The sequence below is a fragment of the Rhineura floridana genome, chromosome 5, assembly GCF_030035675.1.
Source record: "Rhineura floridana isolate rRhiFlo1 chromosome 5, rRhiFlo1.hap2, whole genome shotgun sequence".
NCBI lineage: Eukaryota > Metazoa > Chordata > Lepidosauria > Squamata > Rhineuridae > Rhineura > Rhineura floridana.
In genome coordinates this window covers 4,382,681-4,403,031 of record NC_084484.1, presented here as the reverse complement: position 1 = coordinate 4,403,031, position 20,351 = coordinate 4,382,681, and the positions used below count along the sequence as shown (strand labels likewise).

Genomic DNA, 20,351 nt, shown 5'->3' with positions numbered 1-20,351 from the left:
GGGAGGAAGCTCCACCCTCCTCTGCTGATCAGCACAAGGCCTGTTTGTGTCTAAATATATATCGACATGTGTGTGCGCACGCACACAAGCATGCACAGACACGTGTCTGATTTTGTGTGTGCTCTTGCTCGTTGCTTGAATGTGTCATGAGTGTGTGCTGTTGCGTATGGCGTGTGGTCTGTAAGTGTAGTTTGTGTATGTGCACATACATACAAGTGACTGTGTTGGCCATGCTGATCACTGGCTTGCTGCAGTTGGGAGGACTGGCCATCCCTGGAACCCATGTGATACACCAACAAGGTATAACCATGAATTCCTATAAATATGCAAAATATGCTAAAATGAACAATTACGGGACAAATTGTAAAACATGTTTGATATAGCGCCATGTCACAGGGACCTCAGGTGGCTGTAGTTTTAGCCAAAGGCTGCATTCAGAATCAGATGAGCAGGTGCAGCGTTCTCCATGCGCTTGCATGACCTCCTCCTCCACCACCTACAAGCTTTGGGTGAACCACACAGCAAGCTGTGGTTTATCTTAAGCTTTGGTTTGTTTAAGCCAGTCTTTCCCAACCTGGCTTGCTCATGTCTTGAGCATAGTTTATTTTGATATTTGAATGCATTCATTGTCTTTCTGCATCAGAAGACTCGTGGATTCCACATATTTCACATGAATAAGCTCTAATATGAGCAAAACCCATCCAGCTTTCAATTAAATTCATCTCTTTCAACAGTACTTCCACTCTATAGAGGTTGACTGTATACTCACCTCAACAAGAAACTGATCTAGTTGCCATTTCAGTTTCTTACTCATAGACATTCCAAGTTTAAGAAGTTAAATGATAAACAACAAATCAATACAGCGTACATCTCGGATGAAGCTTCTTCCGGCACGTCTAAACATTTGTAATAGTGATTCTCATACCTTTTTGAATTATTCACAATCAAATTTCGACTGGAAAAGGTGTTGAGGGAGGATGAAGAGGCAGGACAGAGTAGAGACATATCCTTTACTAAGCTTTGCTCTCCCTCTCCACGCATTTACACACACTCTCACCCCCACACAGCCAAGTTTAACTTTCATGCATGTGCACCTATGTGCATGCTCTCGTACACATCAAACCAATTCCACCTCCTAGTCTGTCACACACACACCCATTAATCCCACTTGCTCTCCCTTTTCCACTGCTGGGTGGTTCAGGGGGCAACCACAGTAATGCCTGCAACAGAAGTTGCAAAAATCTCTCCAGGTTCTTTCTGGCTCCAGATAATGGGCAGGTGGGAGGTGGCAAATATCGTATCTTGAAAACTTCAGAGGTAGTGGTGATATCCCCAGAGCCTTTCTCCCTAGTAGTTTAAGAGAACCATAATGGGTGAACCCACCGAATGTAGTAATTACAAAAAAAAAATAAGGTATATAAATAAATCTGGCTTAACTCTCCATTGCTATCAGCAGTACGAAGACAGCACAGTCTTATGCTGTTTGAGGGGAGTTGGGCTTATCTTCAGCTAAACCAAGCAGACTCATAGCCCTTCAGCCAAAACTATTTCTTCACTTGGCAGGTTTGGGTGGGCGGGGGTGTTGCTTCCACCTCCACAACCCTCACATTTATTTTTGTCCAAGGGCAGTTCTTCTCCATTATTGGTTATTTGTTCATTATTTAATTATATGAAGACACAAAACCCAAGGAAATGTCTTACCACAATCATGTCTGGCTAGAATGCTAAGGGGATCTACATCTCTCATAGAGGCACGTTCTTTTCCAACTTCCTTCTCAGTTCCATGATTGTCTGGACCAGACACAACCGCAGCTGGAGCATTCAAGGGACAATTAGATTTTTTCCAGGAGCAATTTGTTCGCCTTCTTTCTTTTGCTTGTTGCCTAGAAGCCTCCGTTTGAGGTTTCCACATTCCTTTCATCTTGCTGGAAGAGGAATAAGTGTCAATGTTTATTCCAAGCCATTTTCTTTGTAAACCCTGACACAGACCCTCCCCCTGCATCTTATATTACATGGGATCTTTCCAAAACATTCATTCATACCTCAGCTCTACCTAGGTATCAAAAGTTTGGGAAACGCTGCCTTTGTTTTAAAAGAACAATACCTTCTTCCCAGTCTTGGTTACAATCTGGACTAACTCTCTTGCTGTTATATTCTTCTGGATATTCTGCAATACCCTGATTGTATAGGTCTGCTGGTATAGAGCCAGCAATTGCACAAATGCTGGTGGTGAAGGCTAATCCCATGCCTAGGGAAGCAGACCAGTTTACAATGGCTTGGCCACTATGGACATCTAAAGCAGAGAATGGATTGGAAGTACCTAACAATCAGATGTGTAGAAGACCTGGGTTCGGCTAATACCTGGGGTAAGATCATTTGGAAATCCTCTCAACATTGCTCTGAACTCCTTAGAGAAAATGAATTAATTACTATTTAATAAATGAGAGAGAGCAAGAAAGAACCTATCCTTGTGGGTACAACAACATTAAAAAACAGACACATATACAGGAAAAGTTACCCAAACTGGAGTGTTTTCAGTATGTCTCCTCTCTGCTCCTTTTCCATCTGTAGTGCTTTCTTCTTTCCAATATTTGCTAAAGTAGGAAAATTTCTAGAGCAACATACACATGAAACCTTATTGTTAATACACCTATGGCACTGAAGTGTTTTGTAAGCCTTATCTTATTCACAATAAATCGCAACATTCCTGTGAAGGTCGTCAGGCAACAAAGTGTAGCAGGACTTGGGGTCTGGGAAGACCCTGCCCTCGCTTTCAACACTACAGGCTGGTGATCAACCAAGGCTGTTAACCAGGGTATGACTCTTCCATGCCCCGAGTTCCACAGGACCCCAATCCAGCCCTTGCTGCCACAGCCCATCCCTTCCTTCTGCTTAAGAGAAAGCTAGGGCTGGCCAACTCCTATTTTTAGCTGCTGCAGGGCCCAGGGGTCTGACTGCCCATTACCCACACCGAGTGCAGTGTGGTTGTGTAGCAGCTGCCTTCTGAACTTTAAAAAAAATGTAATTCTTTACTGTAAATATAATAAGCACAATACAAAACCAAGTAAGTACAATGAATCTTCCTACACTTTGTACAAAATCAGGTATATTAGTGCATCTGAGGTAGCAAATCTCTCTACAAAGATGTTTATCTAACCTGCGATTCATTCACTTGTGCACCTTAATTTATGGAAAATATAAAGGGTAGCAAATTTTTATGAAGTTATCCTGTGTTGTTAGCCTCCTAGTCATATGGCTGTGGTGCGTTAAGTGCTCTGCACTGTATTTCCGTCTACTACCAAGCCCTGTATGGAGTAGCCTGGAGTGTGAAAAGCCCAGAAAAAGTAAGAGAAAACTGGGGGGGGGGGGATTCCATTTTTTCAAGGAAAAAACATGGGAAAACCCCAGATTTCCTGATTTTGGGTGTGTGTGGGTGTTGGGCTTTCACATCTTTAAAGTAAAGTCTACTCTTGCTTTCCTGTGCCTGGTCACCTCTATACAGGCTACTACTAGCGTCAATGAAGCAAATTCTTTGTGGAGGATTTTTTTTTTTTAGGCAGCATTGTAAAACTGGGTTCTGTACTATCACTTGCCTCTAAAATAATTCCATGCAATTCCAGCAAGAATTTCTGCACATCTGGACACTCCCACCATAAATGGAAAAAGTTTCTGCTTGCCTTACACCTTCTGCACTATTCTCTAGAGACATTTCATAATTATACAGTACATTTTCACCAGGGCATGTGCCACCAGCGTGCCAATTTCAGCGCTTATTCTCTGACTAAACTGATGGAGTATGGATAGGTTCTTTCTTATCTTGCTTGGGTGATTTCTCAACCCAGGTCTTTCCCCCCAAATATTTTTAACCCTATAGTACCTCCACAGAGATTTGACTGCAATAACAACTAAATGAAAGAGACTGCTCCATTTGCTCCATTTCCAAGAAGACTGGATGCAGTAGTTATGCTAGGAAGGGATCTCAATGACCTATTCACACTCCTAGCCTGCTTTGCAACCTGGTGTTTTAACAGCCCATTCAGCCTGTGCTCCCCACATTTCTCTGAGATTTTAGCTATAGTGATTGGTTGCCCCCCTGGTTCAGAGGTCTGACAGCCTATATACAGTTCTTGGAACTCCTAGCCTGCAAATTGTATTTATGGGGATGTGCGAGTTGTGGGTAATCCAGAAACAGTAGTAGTGCAGGTAAGGATGGTGTTAACTTTCTAAATGTTTCTATGCCCAAAGAGCTGGCATAAAAAAAATGGAGTTTGTGACCTGTTTTACTAGCATGTTTTTGTGCAGCAGAAACGGAACTGCTCTCAGCATAGGGTACAGCAGGTGACATCTCCACCAATACCATTGATACATTCAAATAATTCCCGAGAACATTCATGAGACGCTTAATTTGTGCCAAATCATAATATAGGCCTAAATTTGGTATTTCAAATTCTACAGTTTTTTTGCTCCTGTATAATGCTGTTTTGCCCAGTCTGGGCTTCTTGAGATTTTTGGGCAGAATTACTACTGGCAGTAACTAAAATATAAGTAAGAACTTCAGCGGTATGGTGCTCTTGATTGCTGCTATGCTCTCCCGCCATGACAGCTTCACATCTTTGCATGGCATGTTTAAGCCATGTGCCTCTAACTTCTGATTCAACTTTTTTTTTTAGTTGTTTAAGATCTTTAGTCAGATTCATTCCTAAAATGTTTAAGTAGCTGACATCAGAAACCGCAATATCAAAAAACCAATGGGGGAGAGAGCTTCCATCTATAGTTACGAATACCATTAACTGCCAGCCGCACTATTTACATCCTGCTGTCCACAGACAGCTTTGCATTGGTGGCTGCTGCAGATTGACGCACTGGCCCGGTTCTCATCATGAGAACCTCTGACTGGGTTGTACTATTCCAAATTGCAGATGGAACCTGATATGATTGACATCACAATATTTTCGGCACCAGTTAAGACTTTCTTGTTTGCCCAGGCATTCTGAAAGGGTTAAATTTAACTTGTAGGTTTTAACTTTTGTTTTATGCTGGATTATGGGTTTCTTAAAAATTTTAAACATTCCAAGTTATACAAAACACAACATTAACATCTATCATATTTGATTTCTGTATTTTTGTTATTATTTATTGAATTTAGATCCCGCTCTTCCTTCTGAAGGAGCCCAGGGCAAGATTACCGTCCCACCTTCTACATACCATCCCACTTAATTTGTCCATCTCTGTGACAACTGGGCATTTCAATAACTACTCCCTTCTATTTTTGTACCCATACCATTTTGCCACAAGCAATCCGTTTACATTTAAAGATTTCATTGTCTTCTGGGTATTAACCTCTACCCAAATGAACAGAGGTAACAAGAGCTTAATCCCAGGTTTCTCCCTGTAATGTTTGATCTAACAGATATAATATTTTATTATTATTTAACATCACCCTGGGATAAATCCTGTGAAATACAAAAAATAGGCTTGTATCCAGTGCAGTGCTAAGTAAGCATTCCATCAACGTAAGAGTTTCTGCTTGTGTGATAGGACTTTCCCCCTCCCCTCCCTATGCATCCCCTAAATCTGTTCTAGGGGCTTCCCCAACCCTCCAGAGAAGATTTGGGGAGGGCGCAGGGGAGAGGAGAGGAAGTTCTGTTGCACAAGTGGAAATCCTTGCATTGATGGGATGCTTACACAGCACTGCACTGAATACAAACCATAGAGCTCAATCCAATCCTATTGCAAACACAGTAAACATGTGTGGAGGGATTCTCATGGGTTATAATAGAGCCCTGTTTCTCCCCCTTTCCCTAAAGAGGCAAATGCATGAGCACCCAATGCACTAATGGGGAATGGGAGGCCTATGTGCGCCCTCTATGCTCCCATCTACCCCTCTACTCAGTCAAGAAACATGACCCTTGACAAAGCAAAGGTTGAGGAAAGGTGGACAGGTGCACAGGCCTCCTATTCTGTATAATGGCCTAACAACCTGGAATGGTTCCTGCACATGTGAGTCAAGAGGAGAAGAAACACAGTTCTGTTATGCCCTTCAGGGCTTTCTCCACACACCAGATGCTGTACCCACAATCAAATGTATGGAGGCCATAAGATATTCTAAAATAAGAACGAAGAGCACTGTTAACCATAAGAAAGCATTCCTTCCTACACAGCAGTCATAACAAAGGGGCGGGGGGAGGGAGAAAAAGAGTCCCAGAAAGAATATACAGGAAAAAATGTTTTTCCATCTCATGATCTCACATCTGGATCCACACAGATTAAAACATCTACTCACTTTCTTCTTTCCTCCCTCCATTTAGCAATTTCCTCTGGAGTATCTAACTTTATTTGTTTGGCACCAGGTGAATGCATCTAAGGAGGGAAAAAAAGGGGGGGGGAAGCATCTTAAACCATTATGAAGTATGAGTTTTAATATTCTTTTAAAAATGGGACTTTTACTGAAAGACTGAAGAAAGGGGAAGTAATAATTGCTACTATTCCCATTATATTTTCCTCTTACAAGGCACAGGCTGAAGGCCCATGATAAAGCAGTAATGCAAAGGCTAAGCAGGTAACAGTCTGTTCAGTCACTGAATGGAAGACCATCTAAGAACCCCACGTACATCATTTTGAGCGCCACAGGAAGAGGGTGGGATATAAATGTAGTAAATAAAATTCAAGAGCACAGAGACGAAGAACTGCAGCTGTAAAGACTGTGAGCAGGTATATAGTTTGGAGAGCAAGAGAAGCAGAATATTTACTCAATATTTTGGGGTGAGGAGAAGCAACAGGCTATTTATTTCATTTATTAAAACCCTACCCATGAAACCCCCCAATGCAATTTAATAAAAAACATCAACAATGAAGGACAAAATGTCTGAAAACAAGCCTAAAAGTTTAGATATTCACCAGACTATTCATCACATCTAGCAGTTAAAGTAAGTACATTGACTCAAGGCATTAAAAGAACAAGGAAGGGTCTCTAAGAGGAGAGAGCTGAAGATGGGTATCATACTGAATGGACGTAAGCTTGGTAGCATCTTCCATGGTCAACACAACTAATGGGGGGGCCTTTTTGGCCCAGGGGCCAGATCTTTAATGGTCCCCACCTCTGCAAGCCAGCTCTGACAGGTGAGTTGTCCCACCCACCTGCCAAAGTCCCTTGTGTAGCAGTTCCCAAATGGCTGACAGCCAGCAGGCTGTTGGGCTCTTGGGAAGCGCAGCACAAGGGAGTGCTTTCTGCAGGGATTGGCTGTGTGACTACGTTGCCTTTGGGGAACTGAGCTGCACAGCCAACCCAGCTGTATCTCCACCTGCCCCACACTTGATGCCACATATGACGTCAGTGTGGGGTAGGTATCCGTGGTTTGGGGAAATGGCCTTACAGGCCAAAATGGGACCTACCCAGGGCCCAATTTGGCTTGTGGTTCAAAGGTTCTCCAACCCAGTTTCAAGGAACGACTGATTTGGTACATTGCCATGAAAAGAGAGGGTTTATATATATATTTATCTCATTATTTACATTTTGTTTATTTAATTGCTTAATTTTAAGCTATGTTACATTTTCTTCCTCTCACGTGAGCTGAGCTAAAGAACACTATAATCGGCCTCCAGACAGAGGATGGCTCAGCAGAACCACACTAACTCAGCCAGGCTGTGTTTAGCCTTCCATGTACTGCCAAAGATTATGGTACTGGTCTAGGTTTCTGAAATATTGCAATAGATCACTCCCTTCCTTAGTCCCATTATTTATTTAAAAATGTTTACACCCCCTTTTCTGGGTTCATGAGAACATAACACAAAAAGTAGCAATAAAAACAAAGAACAATCATCAATAAATACAAAAGAATCAATAGCACTGGGTTCCAGTGCCTAACTGACAGCCACAAGCGTTTTGTGGAAGATTTTATATCCTCTCTAAAAACCTTCAACCTCTCTAGAAGGCAATATCATCCAAGAGCTCTTGAAGTGTACAGCATATACTGGGTCTGCTTTTAAAGAACCATCTTTCCATGGAAATCCAACAAAGCTGGAACATCTCCAGAAAAGCACTCCAGTAAAAGGGCTACTACTTTAGTGACAGAATGATAAAACATTGTTACATTTTTAGTGTACACATTAATTATATATGTTTAAAAAGGGATTTATAGCTATCAGAACTTGTAAACAGCCATCTGGACATTTGTGGAGTCTGGCAAGTGAAAACTGCCGTGTATTCATTAGTGACATTCATTTAAATAATGTTTACCTCACTCATCAACCGAATAGCCTCCCCAGAGCAGCTTACAGGTAATTAAAAAACAAGACAGTGCTTGCCCTCAGATTTAAGACAAAACACAGGAGGAAAAGGGAATGGGGAACAAGGGGAAAAAAGCAAACTCAGGAACCAATTCTTAAAGTTACAAAGTTCTTATAGAGATCCAAATGGGAAGAGAACAATTTAGGGAGAGGTGGAAAGGAGCTGGTCTCTCAGCAGAGCCAATGGAATGGCTCTGCCTCCCATCTCTCCCTGCTGCAGCCTGATGGGATGGCAGACACAAAGGGAACAGCTAATTTTATAGCATTCAAAGTACATACTGTGACCAACAAACCCCCTAATAAGAACAAACAATCTTATTTATTTTTGAAAGGCCAAATGGAAGAGAGGTGTTTTGCACCTGGCCTAGGGAAGGACCATAGAGTGAAAATGGTAAATTTGGGGGCTGGGGGAATCATAGAATAGTAGAGTTGGAAGGGGCCTATAAGGCCATCAAGTCCAACCCACTGCTCAATGCAGGAATCCAAGCATTCCCGACAGATGGCTGTCCAGTTTATGTAAAGGCCCTGCTCCTCACCACAACAGTCTAATCAACTAACAGTAATGCTTTTCTGCAGCTCAAAATGGGAGAAAATCATAGTTCAGCAAAATATCACAAATAAAACGTTTGAGAAGAGTGGCACCATTACAATTCATATAAAGTAAGATCTGAAGTTGAACCAGGGGGATACCTACATTCTTCCAGTGAATCTGAACCAGTTTTTCATGTGCACTAAAACTGCAGCCATCTTCTGTACACTGAAAGAAAGAAAGAAAGAAACACTGTCACTTTTAGAACTGGATTGTCTTTACATGCATAATTAGCAAAGAGGCAGACAATGGGTTCGGGTTGCAATTGCTGCTGAACCTCCCTCTTCCTGATTCTGCACTCCCTGTCTCTTCTCACTTTTCTTTTTTTCTTCCTCTGCTGTTACCTTTTCTGCTTTCCCACCTGCCACTGGCCAATCGCCTCCAATTTTGCGATGGGCCTCAATTATCCCAGCAAGGGAGTTAGCTGAGTGATCCAAGGCTTGACAAGGCCCTCTGTAATATCAAGGAAGATGTTTATTCTGAGTTCTGATACTTTTAGGGTAAGCTGAACATTACCATGGATTTTCAAATAATACCTTTCAGGTACAAATCAATCTCTGTAAACCAAATAACTAGCAACTGAATATTCAACAATATTCCAAGGAAATCTGAAAGCTCGTTTCACCTTTAAACCCTTCTAGTAATATAGGAAGCTGCCTTCTACTGAGTCAGTCTACAGTGGTTTTCCATGGTTTCAGACAGGGATATTCTCAGCCCTAACTAGAGATGCCGGAGATTGAACCCAAGACTTTCTGCATGCAAAGCCAACACTCTATCACTAAGCCATGACCCTTTCCCTGTTTCTAAAATTTGAAGATGATCTTGAGAAACTTGATATTCTGTTTTAAAAATAACTAACTCTCACAGTACTTCCATCCCATTAAACTGGATTAGGGTCTTTAGGAGAAACAACCATTCCAATGAGTCAGCAAGAGGCTTGCTTGAAGCTTGAGTCTGACACTTGCAGCCTCAGCCATATTCTATCCCTTTTCTCAATTCTTCAATATTTAGTAAAAAAGAAAGAAGTACACAAGTTGCTACCAGCATGGTCACAGGACTGTTCAGCTGTGGCCAGAAATCACTATTGAGGCCAGAATTTCATACAAGGATGACAGTACTTCAATCTACTTCCAACTTCCTACAGCCTGACTGCATGGGAAATACTCACACTGACACCACAAAGCAGATTTAACGGTATCTCTGAATTGCTTCCTAACTATAAGAAATTTGGTCAGGAAGCTGTACAGTCTCTGTCCCAAGATTTCCAAGAGGACGCTCAGTACAAAAACGTAATTTGGATGGTTTACACCTAGGAAATTCTGCCATTACATGCAGCTGGAGGAGACAATCCATCTCAATGATCCCATGACATCACTGAAGGCGTGCTAGGCTACTGAGCTCAAGAAACCATGCCACTAAGAAGTTGTCCTTCAAAGAAGCAAAATCTAGTCTACTATTAAAACACACCTGCCTGTGCTGAGAGATGTGTTCTTCATATTTCTCGTTGTTTTTAAAGCCACGATCACACGTGTCACAATAATGAGTAAACACTGGTTCTCTTCGCTTCTTATTCTGCAAACAGAGCAGGGAGAAATTAACTATAGCCACTTACATTTATATTTCTCTTGGCCAGCGCAGAAATTGTTCCAGGAGCCACCACATTGGTGCAAAATACTGTGTCAGATCTGGTACCAGATGCTGAACAAATGACTGGTCAGTCTATGTAAAAATTACATTTAATCACAAAGACGCTGCATTCAGACATTACAATAAACCATGGCTTATCATTAAAGAACTAGTTGCAGCAAGCCTTGAACTCTCACACTGCTCCATCCCCTCTCTACCTCTGGTGTAACAATGAGGAGATTGGAAGCTGTCACTTCATTTTTTTACATTATAAACACCATCAACTGAGTTATATATTACATACAGTTTGAAGCATGGCAATTCCAAACCTGGCACGTTTCAAATGACCATAGTTAATTGGCCACAATTTAGGGTTTGAATATAATACTATAGTTAATTAATCAAAGAGAAAAGTTGGATCTCCTCATCATGGTCACACCAAAGAAAGGAAGCGTGTGAGACTGAGGCTTCTGGTGGTTCATTCCCATTACAATATCCATAGATTATTCTAACATCTGAACACAGCCATTGAGACACTATAATTATTGTGCTACAATTAATTTAAACCTGGATCAATTTGCTCAAGATCAACCAGCAAGGGCCTATTTACATTTTCCATAGAAAGAATACTATCATGCATACTCCAGCAATTGCAGTAGTATATCTTGCTTATTATTTATTTTATTAATATTTCTTGCTCGCCCTTTACCATGTCCTAGGGCAGGTTACAATAAAATATTTAACTATAAAACAACTAAAACAGTTATAACCATAAAACAAAAAGTGTAAAAATAATTAAAAACAATTCCACATACAAAAAAGATAAAAATAGTTCCAATACAGATGTAGACTGGAAAATGCAAATAGGAAAAATAAACTTATCTTTTTAAATGCAAAAGGCTTTATTAGGCAGTTCCATAATGAACTTCCAGTGCATGCTTTACGCCTCTGTGTCATATCTTTTGGTACTTACTGCTGCATATACTAGTAGTATATGTGGTAAACTTACTTGCCATAAAAACACAAGCAAGCCTTACGTCCACAGCTAACCTGAAATTTGAATTTGGGACCAGGTTTCATACTCTGTTCTTTCAATCAAACATCTGTCATTCTTTTAACCATAACAGTTACAATAGTGGGAAACACAATACTCAATTCCAGTGGTAAAAAGGCTGCCACATACAATTTAACCTCTGATTTACAATACCTTCTGTTTGTAGTTTCTTCCTCGACAGGATCCAACACGTGGCAATCTAGCTTGTTCAACTCGCCATTCTTCATCAGAACTGCAATTTTTGCCTCCAATTAAAAATCAAAATACAGTTACTAATTATTTGCATCAAGTACAAGTACAAACAAACAAATACAACTAAGCAGATAAAAATACCAAACTAAATTAAATGACAGTCACTAGAAATGTTGTGGGTTTTGCTGTCACCAGCTTACTTTGATCTACAAGGAAAAAAGAAGTGTTGATAAACATAGCTCTTTATATGAAAGGCCACAAAGAAAACTTTCTGAACCACATTTCACACCTGCAATTGTAAACTGAATTATCAGAGTCCTACAAGAAATCCCATAAGGAATTTCAAGTTGAATCAAGAAAGGAATTTGAATCCAGGCAATACTGAAGATTCTCCTGCTTCCAATTTCTTTCACTGGAACTGAGAGACTACTGACCAAGACAGAAAGGATTGCAATTTTATTTTATTTTATTGGTTTCTCTTACATATCTCAAGGCAGCTTAGTTTAACAATTAATACTGCCATGAAGAAAACTACAAATTAATCATATCATATAACTTGCAATCTAAAGCCAAGACATTTATAAAATCTTGAGGCTCCAGATGAATGATCAGAAGCTAGCAATTCTGTTCTATGAAGAGCCATGGTGGAAGCGCTGAACTTTTATTCTTGTAAAAGAGTTTTCCAAGGGGAAAAAAACAGGATACAGTATAAGAGAATCTTACCTCTTAAAAGAGCCAAGATGGAAATTTGTGGACAGAATAGTCAGCCTGAGTTTTCAAAATGAAGAGACTCAGTCTGTAACACTGAGTGACATGGAACCAGGCTTCAACAATTCTACCCTCCATGGTGTGTGCTGCATTCCAGTGAGGGTGATGAGGAGCCAGCCTCCCTCCCAACTTTGAAGCTTCAGGAAAGCATGAAAATTATTTGGATAGGTGTATGATAATCTTTACCATGTCCCCAGCTCTAGTGTTGGAAGGGAGACTGGATCAAACAAACACAACTGTTTGCTCCGGGGAGAGGGCCTCTTGTCTTTTAGATTCTTTTAGGGTCCAGAGAGGAAAGGGTTGACAACTACAATTGTTGGCTTAGCCAGCAAGACAAGCCTGAATAGGTGGCGATAACAGGGCCTTTCCTTGGCCTTGATTCACCATTAAACTCCAGAAGAAGAAGATGACCAACCAAAAGTTACTGGTCCCTGCATGGAACAAATAGGTTCTAAAAAGAGCCAACATATTTTCAAGTGCTCTGGGTAGCAGATGCTAAGTTAGAATTCAATATCTTAATTAATATCTCGATGTGGTATCTTTTCACAATGGAATTGGGCTTCAGTGTCCAATTTAAACTGCTTTTGGATTTCAAATAATACTAAGTAGCTATACATATAAAGAATTGTCAATGTTGAGATTAGATCACACAAGACATATTTCACCATCCTTGCTTGATCCTTACAGAAATGCAAGGACAATTTGGCAATATAGTATTTGCTATGAGGTTCTGTGGTGATAAGGGACAATAGATTTTCCCTATTATCTTCTTGACCATAACAGTTATAGAAAATGGAAGGATCAACAGTTCCCTTATCAGAAAGTTGGAATATCTAATCACAGAAAAATATTAACATAAAGTCTAATGTTGCCTCATTTATTACACTGCAATAAAATCATGCCAATGTAGAGGAAAATAGAGGATTTCAGAATTGAGGATTGTTGCATCCTGTAAAACTGATACGGTTTACTTTTACATTCCCTGGCAGCTTGCAAAGGTTGAACACTTTATTTTTTTTGCTACGACCAAGTGATAAAACCAGCAGGATGATGTGGCATGTTTGAGCTTCATGCTCCAGTGGTAAAAAATGAAAGGTCTGATCACATGGTTCAGCAACCAGGCCTCATGATTACTTCCCACACTGGCATCAGGTACCCCAGTGGAACTATGGGTTTTTTATGGGAAGAAGACTTATAACAAGGTAATATATGAATTCCATTTAATTGGAATATAAGGCATGAAGAATTTATAGAATCAGATTATATAATGAAAAGCAGCCCTGTGGATACAGACGCATGGTGGATCATAAGACTTCACTAAAAAAAAAATGTATGCACATAACTTGGTTTATCGGTATTTGGTTGATGTATTTTTTATTAATATATGAACTGATTCCAATGAAAAGCATTGGACTTTGAGATGAGAAGATGCAACATTATTACATGAAGCTGCAAGCATCTCTTGATGAACAGGCCTGTGTGAGCCAGCCACTGTAGCCATATGACAGCCAACACCCTGCAACAGCAATGCATTACATTAACACACATTTTTTTCATCCCCTTACGTGAATCACTGCTAGGAAACTGTGGCCAGGATTCACTGCTGTGAAGGATTTTAGAAGTTACCTACCAGCCCAAATATTATCATTTATGTGATTTATATCCTGCCCTTTCACCCAGTAGGAGTCCAGGGCAGCAAACCAAAGCACTAAACCACTTTAAAACATGTTCCTGTTCCACTGAACACAAAAAGCAAAGGAAATTGTCTTGTTCCATAAGGAAAATTCCAAAATTCACTGCCAGACAAAACTGGGTTGCACTTACGAGGAAACATCTTTGTAGCAACAGAAGTGCTGGCAACTGGGTTATCAAGAAAACAAAAGAAAGAAAAGGAAAAGGGAGGTGAGCTTCAAACATCTGACTCCCTGCACAGCTACAGCTACTGTGTAATATTTTTTCTTTGCACAAGCTTACCAGCAATTTGATGCACAGGACAGTGTTAATTAACTGCCACTCTGCAGAGGTGGGCTGGCTGGACCCCACCTGCCCTGATGGTATGTTTCACCACTGTGGGCAGTGATGAAGAAATATCTTGGCTGCAACAACAGCGATGCTAGCAGCAATGTCATCAAGAAAAGAAAATGGAGGTGAACTTCAAACATCTTACTCTCAATCTTTTATAACTGAGACTACCCTTTAATACTGTAACCTTTTTACACTAATATACCAGCAATTTGGGGCACTGGACAGTGCTAATTAGCTGCTGCTGCATAGATACAGGGAAACTGGACTCTACCCACCCTTAAAGCGCGTTTCAGAATGGAGAGAGAGAAGCCAGACATGCTGTGGGCAATAGGATGTCCAGTGATGGGCCAATGCCAGTGGAGATCACCTCCAGGGCCTTCTCAGTGGTGGCCCCCGAACTATGGAACAGTCTCCCCAAGGAAGTACGCCTGGCGCCGACTCTGCTCTCCTTCCGGCGCCAGGTCAAAACCTTCCTATTCTCTGAAGCATTTTAAGTTACACTGATTTACTTTTAAAAATGTTTATTGTATTGGATTGTTGATTGTATTTTAGTATTATTTTGTTATTCATTGTATTTTATGCTATTTTATGTTCACTGCCCAGAGAGCTATTGCTAGTCGGGCGGTATATAAATTTAATAAATAAATAAATAAATAAATTACCCTTTGGTGTCTCTCCTTCTCTAGGGTCATGGACTGCACCCCCATGAAAATGGTGAAAAGATGGAGGAAGGGCCCCGAGTGAGAAGCATGGAAATGGAGATCTCCCAGGATAAGAGACTGGGAGAGAAAAGAAAAGCTTCCACGTGAGAGATGGGAGGGTCTGCCATTTTCAATGCAGTGTGAAATTAAGAGCTAGTTTTATACAGAGAGAAGTATATGCACTTGTGCACTGTTTCTGCACTTTAGATATGCTGCTGCTGATTTTTCCTTCCCTTATATTTTAGGAGGCTGTTGTGGTAAGATATGTTTTGTTTTATAAGTGGCACCTGACAAGTTGGTAAAAACTTATGTTATGAGACTACATTTTACAGGGGTTGTGGAGTTTATTACTGAGATGATGTATATCATTTGACGCTGCTGCTTAGTATCTACTCATATGTTCAGTACATATTATGTACAATTATGTATTACCTACTATTATGTATTGATTATTATGAACTGTATTCATATAACTGTTAATTTTGGAAGGGGGTGAGCAGATTTAGCATAAATCTCCCTTATGAGGTAGTTTACTTCAAAGGGAAAAAAATAGGGAAAACAATAATTGAAATAATATAGCCTGTACCTTTTAACGAAAGCCAGATTATGTACAGGGGCTAGAGCAGTGATTGTCAAACTCTTTCCCCCATGGTGCACTTGAAAATTGCTTAGGGTCTCAGTGGACTACTACAGGATTTTTCTGCCTGTTGTAGCAATTGTAATGTGCTGTGCTAGATGTTGTATGATTTTTAATTGTATATTATTGCTTCTTTTATTTCTTATCTTGTATTTATTTGAGTTCCATATAATTTAAATTGTAAGACAATAAAATTATAAGAAATAAAAGCAATAAAATACAATTAAAATCAATATGCAGATTTAGTACAATGCATGTACCATCTCTTGTCTTCAACCACAAATCCAGACCACAGACCACCTGACCAGTTTGGGAACTCCTGGGCTAGAGTATAGGGAGGATCAACCCCTTGCATAACCTTGAAGCTTGATTTCAAGCCACTCTTAGACTAACCTAGCTCACAGGGTTGTACAAAAATAAACAGGAGGAAGAAAGAAAACCATCAATACTAAAAAAAGGTGCAGGACAAACATACCAACAATGGCACAGTGCAGAATGATACTTTCCACCCACCCCCGTCTCATAAATGTTAGCTTCATAGTCGTGCTTCATCCTCCCACAATCCTAGTTAAGCCACAACTCAGTAACACAGCCCAATATTCCAACAGCAGAAAATGGAAGCAGAACTGTAAGGAAGCAGGAAAGTCCTGAACATGCCCCCCACAGGGTTAACAAGGCCCTTAAGGCAAGGGGTTCCCAAATTGTGGTACATGCACTACAAGTTTCATTCTGGTGGTCCGCAGTTTAGGGATTTGTGGTTGAAGACAGGAGATGCCACATCCATTGAATTAAATATTCATATTGATTTTAATTGTATTTGTATCACTATTTTTATTTTTTATCTTGTATGCTATTGTATTACATTTTGAGTTCTATGGAATGTAAATTGTAATCCAGTAAAATACAGTATGTAAGAAATAAAAATACTAATATAAATGTTATTTAAAATCGCACAACACAGCGGATTAAAACTGGTACCGTAGGCAGAAAAATCATTACGCGGTGCACCAAGACCCTCAGCAATTTTCAAGTGGTCCGTGGGGGAAAAGGTTTGGGAACCCCGTCCCGTCCCTAAAGGCTTGGACCCCGAGAACTAAGGGGTGGTGCTTAGCAGGTCAAAGGGGAGCTTGGAGAAAGGAAAGGGCGTGTGACGGGTCTGAGCGAACCAACAGGGAGGATGAGGCAAGTTGGATGATCCTAAAACGAGTTGCAAGGACGAGACGCAGAGCGAAGCAGTGTTATCAGAAGGAGTGAGATTGCCCGTTGGCCATTTCTCCATTTACATTCCGTTGCACACCTGGACAGAACCAGATAAGGTGCGACGTACCTGGTAGCGGCGTCTGAGATGGAGACCAATGCCAGGACCGAGAATTTGGAAGTGACCAAGGCACATAGGAGCCCCAATCAGGAAAAGGCGGCGGCGGCGGCGGCGGCTGGTACCAAACGGAAAGATCCATTGCTTCAGCAGCACCAACCACGTGCAGCTCGAGAGAATTTGCAGAGCTTTCCGGAAGCTACGCCACCTGCGACAACAACCAATAGCAGCTGGAATACTCTGCGGGAAAGAGAAGAAAGACCCGCCGGCCTTGTGTGACGTTATCCGTAAGCGCCGGAAGTAGCCTTCTTAGAGCCAAAGAAAGCCTGGACGGAAGTAATCCGCAGACAAGCCGTTAAGTGGACTTTCCGCGATGGTCTTTCATCGGTATTAACTCCGAGGAGAAGCAGCGGCAAAAGAAGTACCACTTCCGTATGTCATGGCGTCACGAGACGTGATCGGGCCTGCGCTACCTCCTCATTTCGACGGTTCTACAGCCGAGGCAGATTCTGCAGGAGATTTCGTCCAGGGTGAGGCACCGATTGAGGTTATTGGTGGCTGGGAGGGGGAGATGCCTCGTCTTTTACTCATGCTTTTTCTACGGATCAGAGTCGGGTTGGACGCGTTAATCTAGGCCCCGGAACTAGAAAGCAGGAAGTGATGCTATGAGGATTTTTTTACAGGTGGGAACCTCTTAATAAGTTTTAAAACAAGAGCATATTTAGTGAGTACAGAATACTCATGGAGTGACTTGTAAAAAGCCACCTGGGTTAAATGCGATAAACGTTCGACATTTTTTGGCCAGTTCTCTCCATTCTGGTTGAGAAAGGGCTCTTGAATCAGTAGATGCATCCTATGCTCCTTATAGTGTAGGTGGGTCAGGAGTTGCGAGGGTGTATCTGATTTTTTATTTATTGTCTTCTCCCTTTGACGTTCATAGGAGAGAAATTCCTTATGCCAGCCTATTGCTTTTGCTATTTCCCAAGTTTGGGGGAAAGTGTGCGCTTGTATTGCTTAGCAAAGTTGAAGCTCAGGTGTTAAAAAGTTATTATGTTTTCCACTAAACCCATCAGTACTTGGAGCTTTATACTTTTTTCAGTTCTTTTACTATTTGAAATATTTTTCTTTTTGGTTTTTGAAGGTTTTCTGTCTCTTCAGCAGTTAAAAGAGGAAAGTTAATTTTCCACAGATATACTTTGATCTTATTTTCTGCTGGACTTTCAGAAGTATGAAGTATTTTGTTGTTGCTGTACAAATCACAAAAGGCATTGGCATCTTTTTTAGAGAAAGTTGCTATATTCTGAGCCACCTTGAACGGTGTAGCTATACTATTTTGTGCTCCCCCCCAATTATGTGGCTAATAATCTTTCAGGTTTGTTTTCTTTCTCAAATAGCATGTTGTTAAATAATGTAGATGTTTTTAATTTCAGAGCAATTAAGTAGGTCCAGTTGTTTCCTGGCTGCCTTAATCCTTTTATATACAGGCTGTGAACAGGTTTCTTTATGCAGTTGCTCATTTTTTTGAATTTGACATAAGCAAAGGTTTGGTTTCTCTCCTTTCCCCCCCTAAAATGAGGCTTTTTGAATAAATATGCCTCTGTCTGACTATTACCTTTTCTGTGTCAAGCAGCAACCTGATCTACTGATGAGTCATTGAAACAGCTTATCTAGTTTATTTGCAAAAGAAAATTATATAATTGCCACAGTTTTTGATATGGTCGTTGCTTTCTAACTAGACATTCTATTTTGTATTAGTGGTATATTTCAAAATAATTCTTGGCACTAAAAAATTTTGCTTTTATAATTTAGTCATTTGATAATGAGAAAATGTTGAATTACATGAAGTTTTGTTTAGTTGCAGGGCCAGCATTGCCTCCAGACTACAAGAGTAACCCAGAAAGATATGGTTGTGACCAAGAATGCACCTCTCCTTGTGTGCCCAGAGAAATGGTATGGGATTCTGAAGATGACAAAGATACAAGTCCAACACCCCGGTTAGTGCATTGGCATCAACACAGAAACTGCCTTACACTGAATCAGGCCATCATGCCATCTAGTTGAGTATTATCTAGTTAATTCCTTTAAGTTGTATCCAACATTAGTCATACTTGGAGCAGACCTGTTGAAATTAATGGACATGGCTAATTTAGGTCCATTTAGTCTGCTCTGAGTAAAACTTATTTAAATACCACCAGTTGGCAGTAGTACTCCAAGGTCTCAAGCAAAGACCTTTCCTAACCTAGCTACCTGGGATCTTATGCATCCAAAGAAGCTCTACAAGAAGCTGTGGCCCCTCCCTGGTTTCACAGTTGTGGATGCAACATAATCTTTGATTGGGAAAGGTAGCATGACAGTGAGAGAAGGAAGATGAAGAAAGATTGTACCAGTTCCCTCTGTTTGGTTCCTTCCTGTCTTGGGATATTTTCAGGTTGGTGGTAAATGCAACATTGGCTATTTAATTCAGGATTAGATATCAATCTGGGGTATATTGAGGCAAGTCTGAACAGGTGCTTGTTCTGCTGATTCAGACTGGATTCTCTCCAGCCAGGATGGGGAACCTATGACCCTCCAGATGTTGTTGGACTCCAGCTCCCATCAGACCAAGGTGGCATGGCCAATGGTCAGAGATGATGGGACTTGCAGGGCCACAGATTCTCTATCCTTGCTCTACTTGGAATAGGGAAATAGCACTAATCTGCATATCAAACGGAGGTTCAGTGAAGAACATGGATAACTTCAGCTCATAGAAGAACTTAGAAAAAATCTAATATTAAAAATTAATAAACTTACTTCACATTACACCTTTCAGTTTTCTCTTGACGCCAGTGTACTGTGTGGGAATTAATCTGCACAACATAGACTGTATTTCTTTCACTAGAAGCCCTGGAGATTCTGTCTGTGTACCTAGTATGCTTTTCAGGTTGATTCTACAGGTAGTGATTAGGTTTTCCAGCTTTATTGTTTTGCAAGACTCCAATATGTATGCTAAATGCAATATTTCACGTGATATTTCTTTTTCTTTTGTTTGCCCCTGTGACAACTATTGTCTTCCAGATACTACTCAAGGTGCTGCTTTTGACTTACACAGCTTAAACTGTTTGGATCTAATGTACTTAAGACACCATCTTCTTCCTTGTATCTTTTAAGTCATCTAAGGG

The 20,351-nt window shown here is 40.7% G+C and overlaps 2 protein-coding genes across 3 annotated transcripts in view; one reads left to right on the top strand and one right to left on the bottom strand.

Annotated features, from left to right (window-relative positions):
* The window catches only part of NUFIP1 (nuclear FMR1 interacting protein 1), a 34,807-nt gene extending 17,300 nt beyond the window's left edge, over positions 1-17,507 (bottom strand). The window contains exons 1-7 of the mRNA XM_061629869.1: positions 17,206-17,507; positions 11,709-11,800; positions 10,343-10,447; positions 8,981-9,043; positions 6,284-6,360; positions 2,519-2,611; positions 1,702-1,925 (exon numbers count right to left, since the gene is read on the bottom strand). Coding sequence (XP_061485853.1) covers positions 1,702-1,925; positions 2,519-2,611; positions 6,284-6,360; positions 8,981-9,043; positions 10,343-10,447; positions 11,709-11,800; positions 17,206-17,335 — 784 coding nt within the window. The 5' untranslated portion in view covers positions 17,336-17,507. The remainder of the gene's footprint in view (positions 1-1,701; positions 1,926-2,518; positions 2,612-6,283; positions 6,361-8,980; positions 9,044-10,342; positions 10,448-11,708; positions 11,801-17,205) is intronic.
* The window catches only part of GPALPP1 (GPALPP motifs containing 1), a 39,296-nt gene continuing 36,415 nt past the window's right edge, over positions 17,471-20,351 (top strand). The window contains exons 1-2 of one of the 2 annotated variants that reach the window (XM_061629872.1): positions 17,471-17,723; positions 19,055-19,187. In XM_061629872.1, coding sequence (XP_061485856.1) covers positions 17,633-17,723; positions 19,055-19,187 — 224 coding nt within the window. In that variant the 5' untranslated portion in view covers positions 17,471-17,632. Of the gene's footprint in view, positions 17,724-19,048; positions 19,188-20,351 lie in introns of both variants that reach the window. The other variant, XM_061629871.1, reaches the window with a different exon arrangement.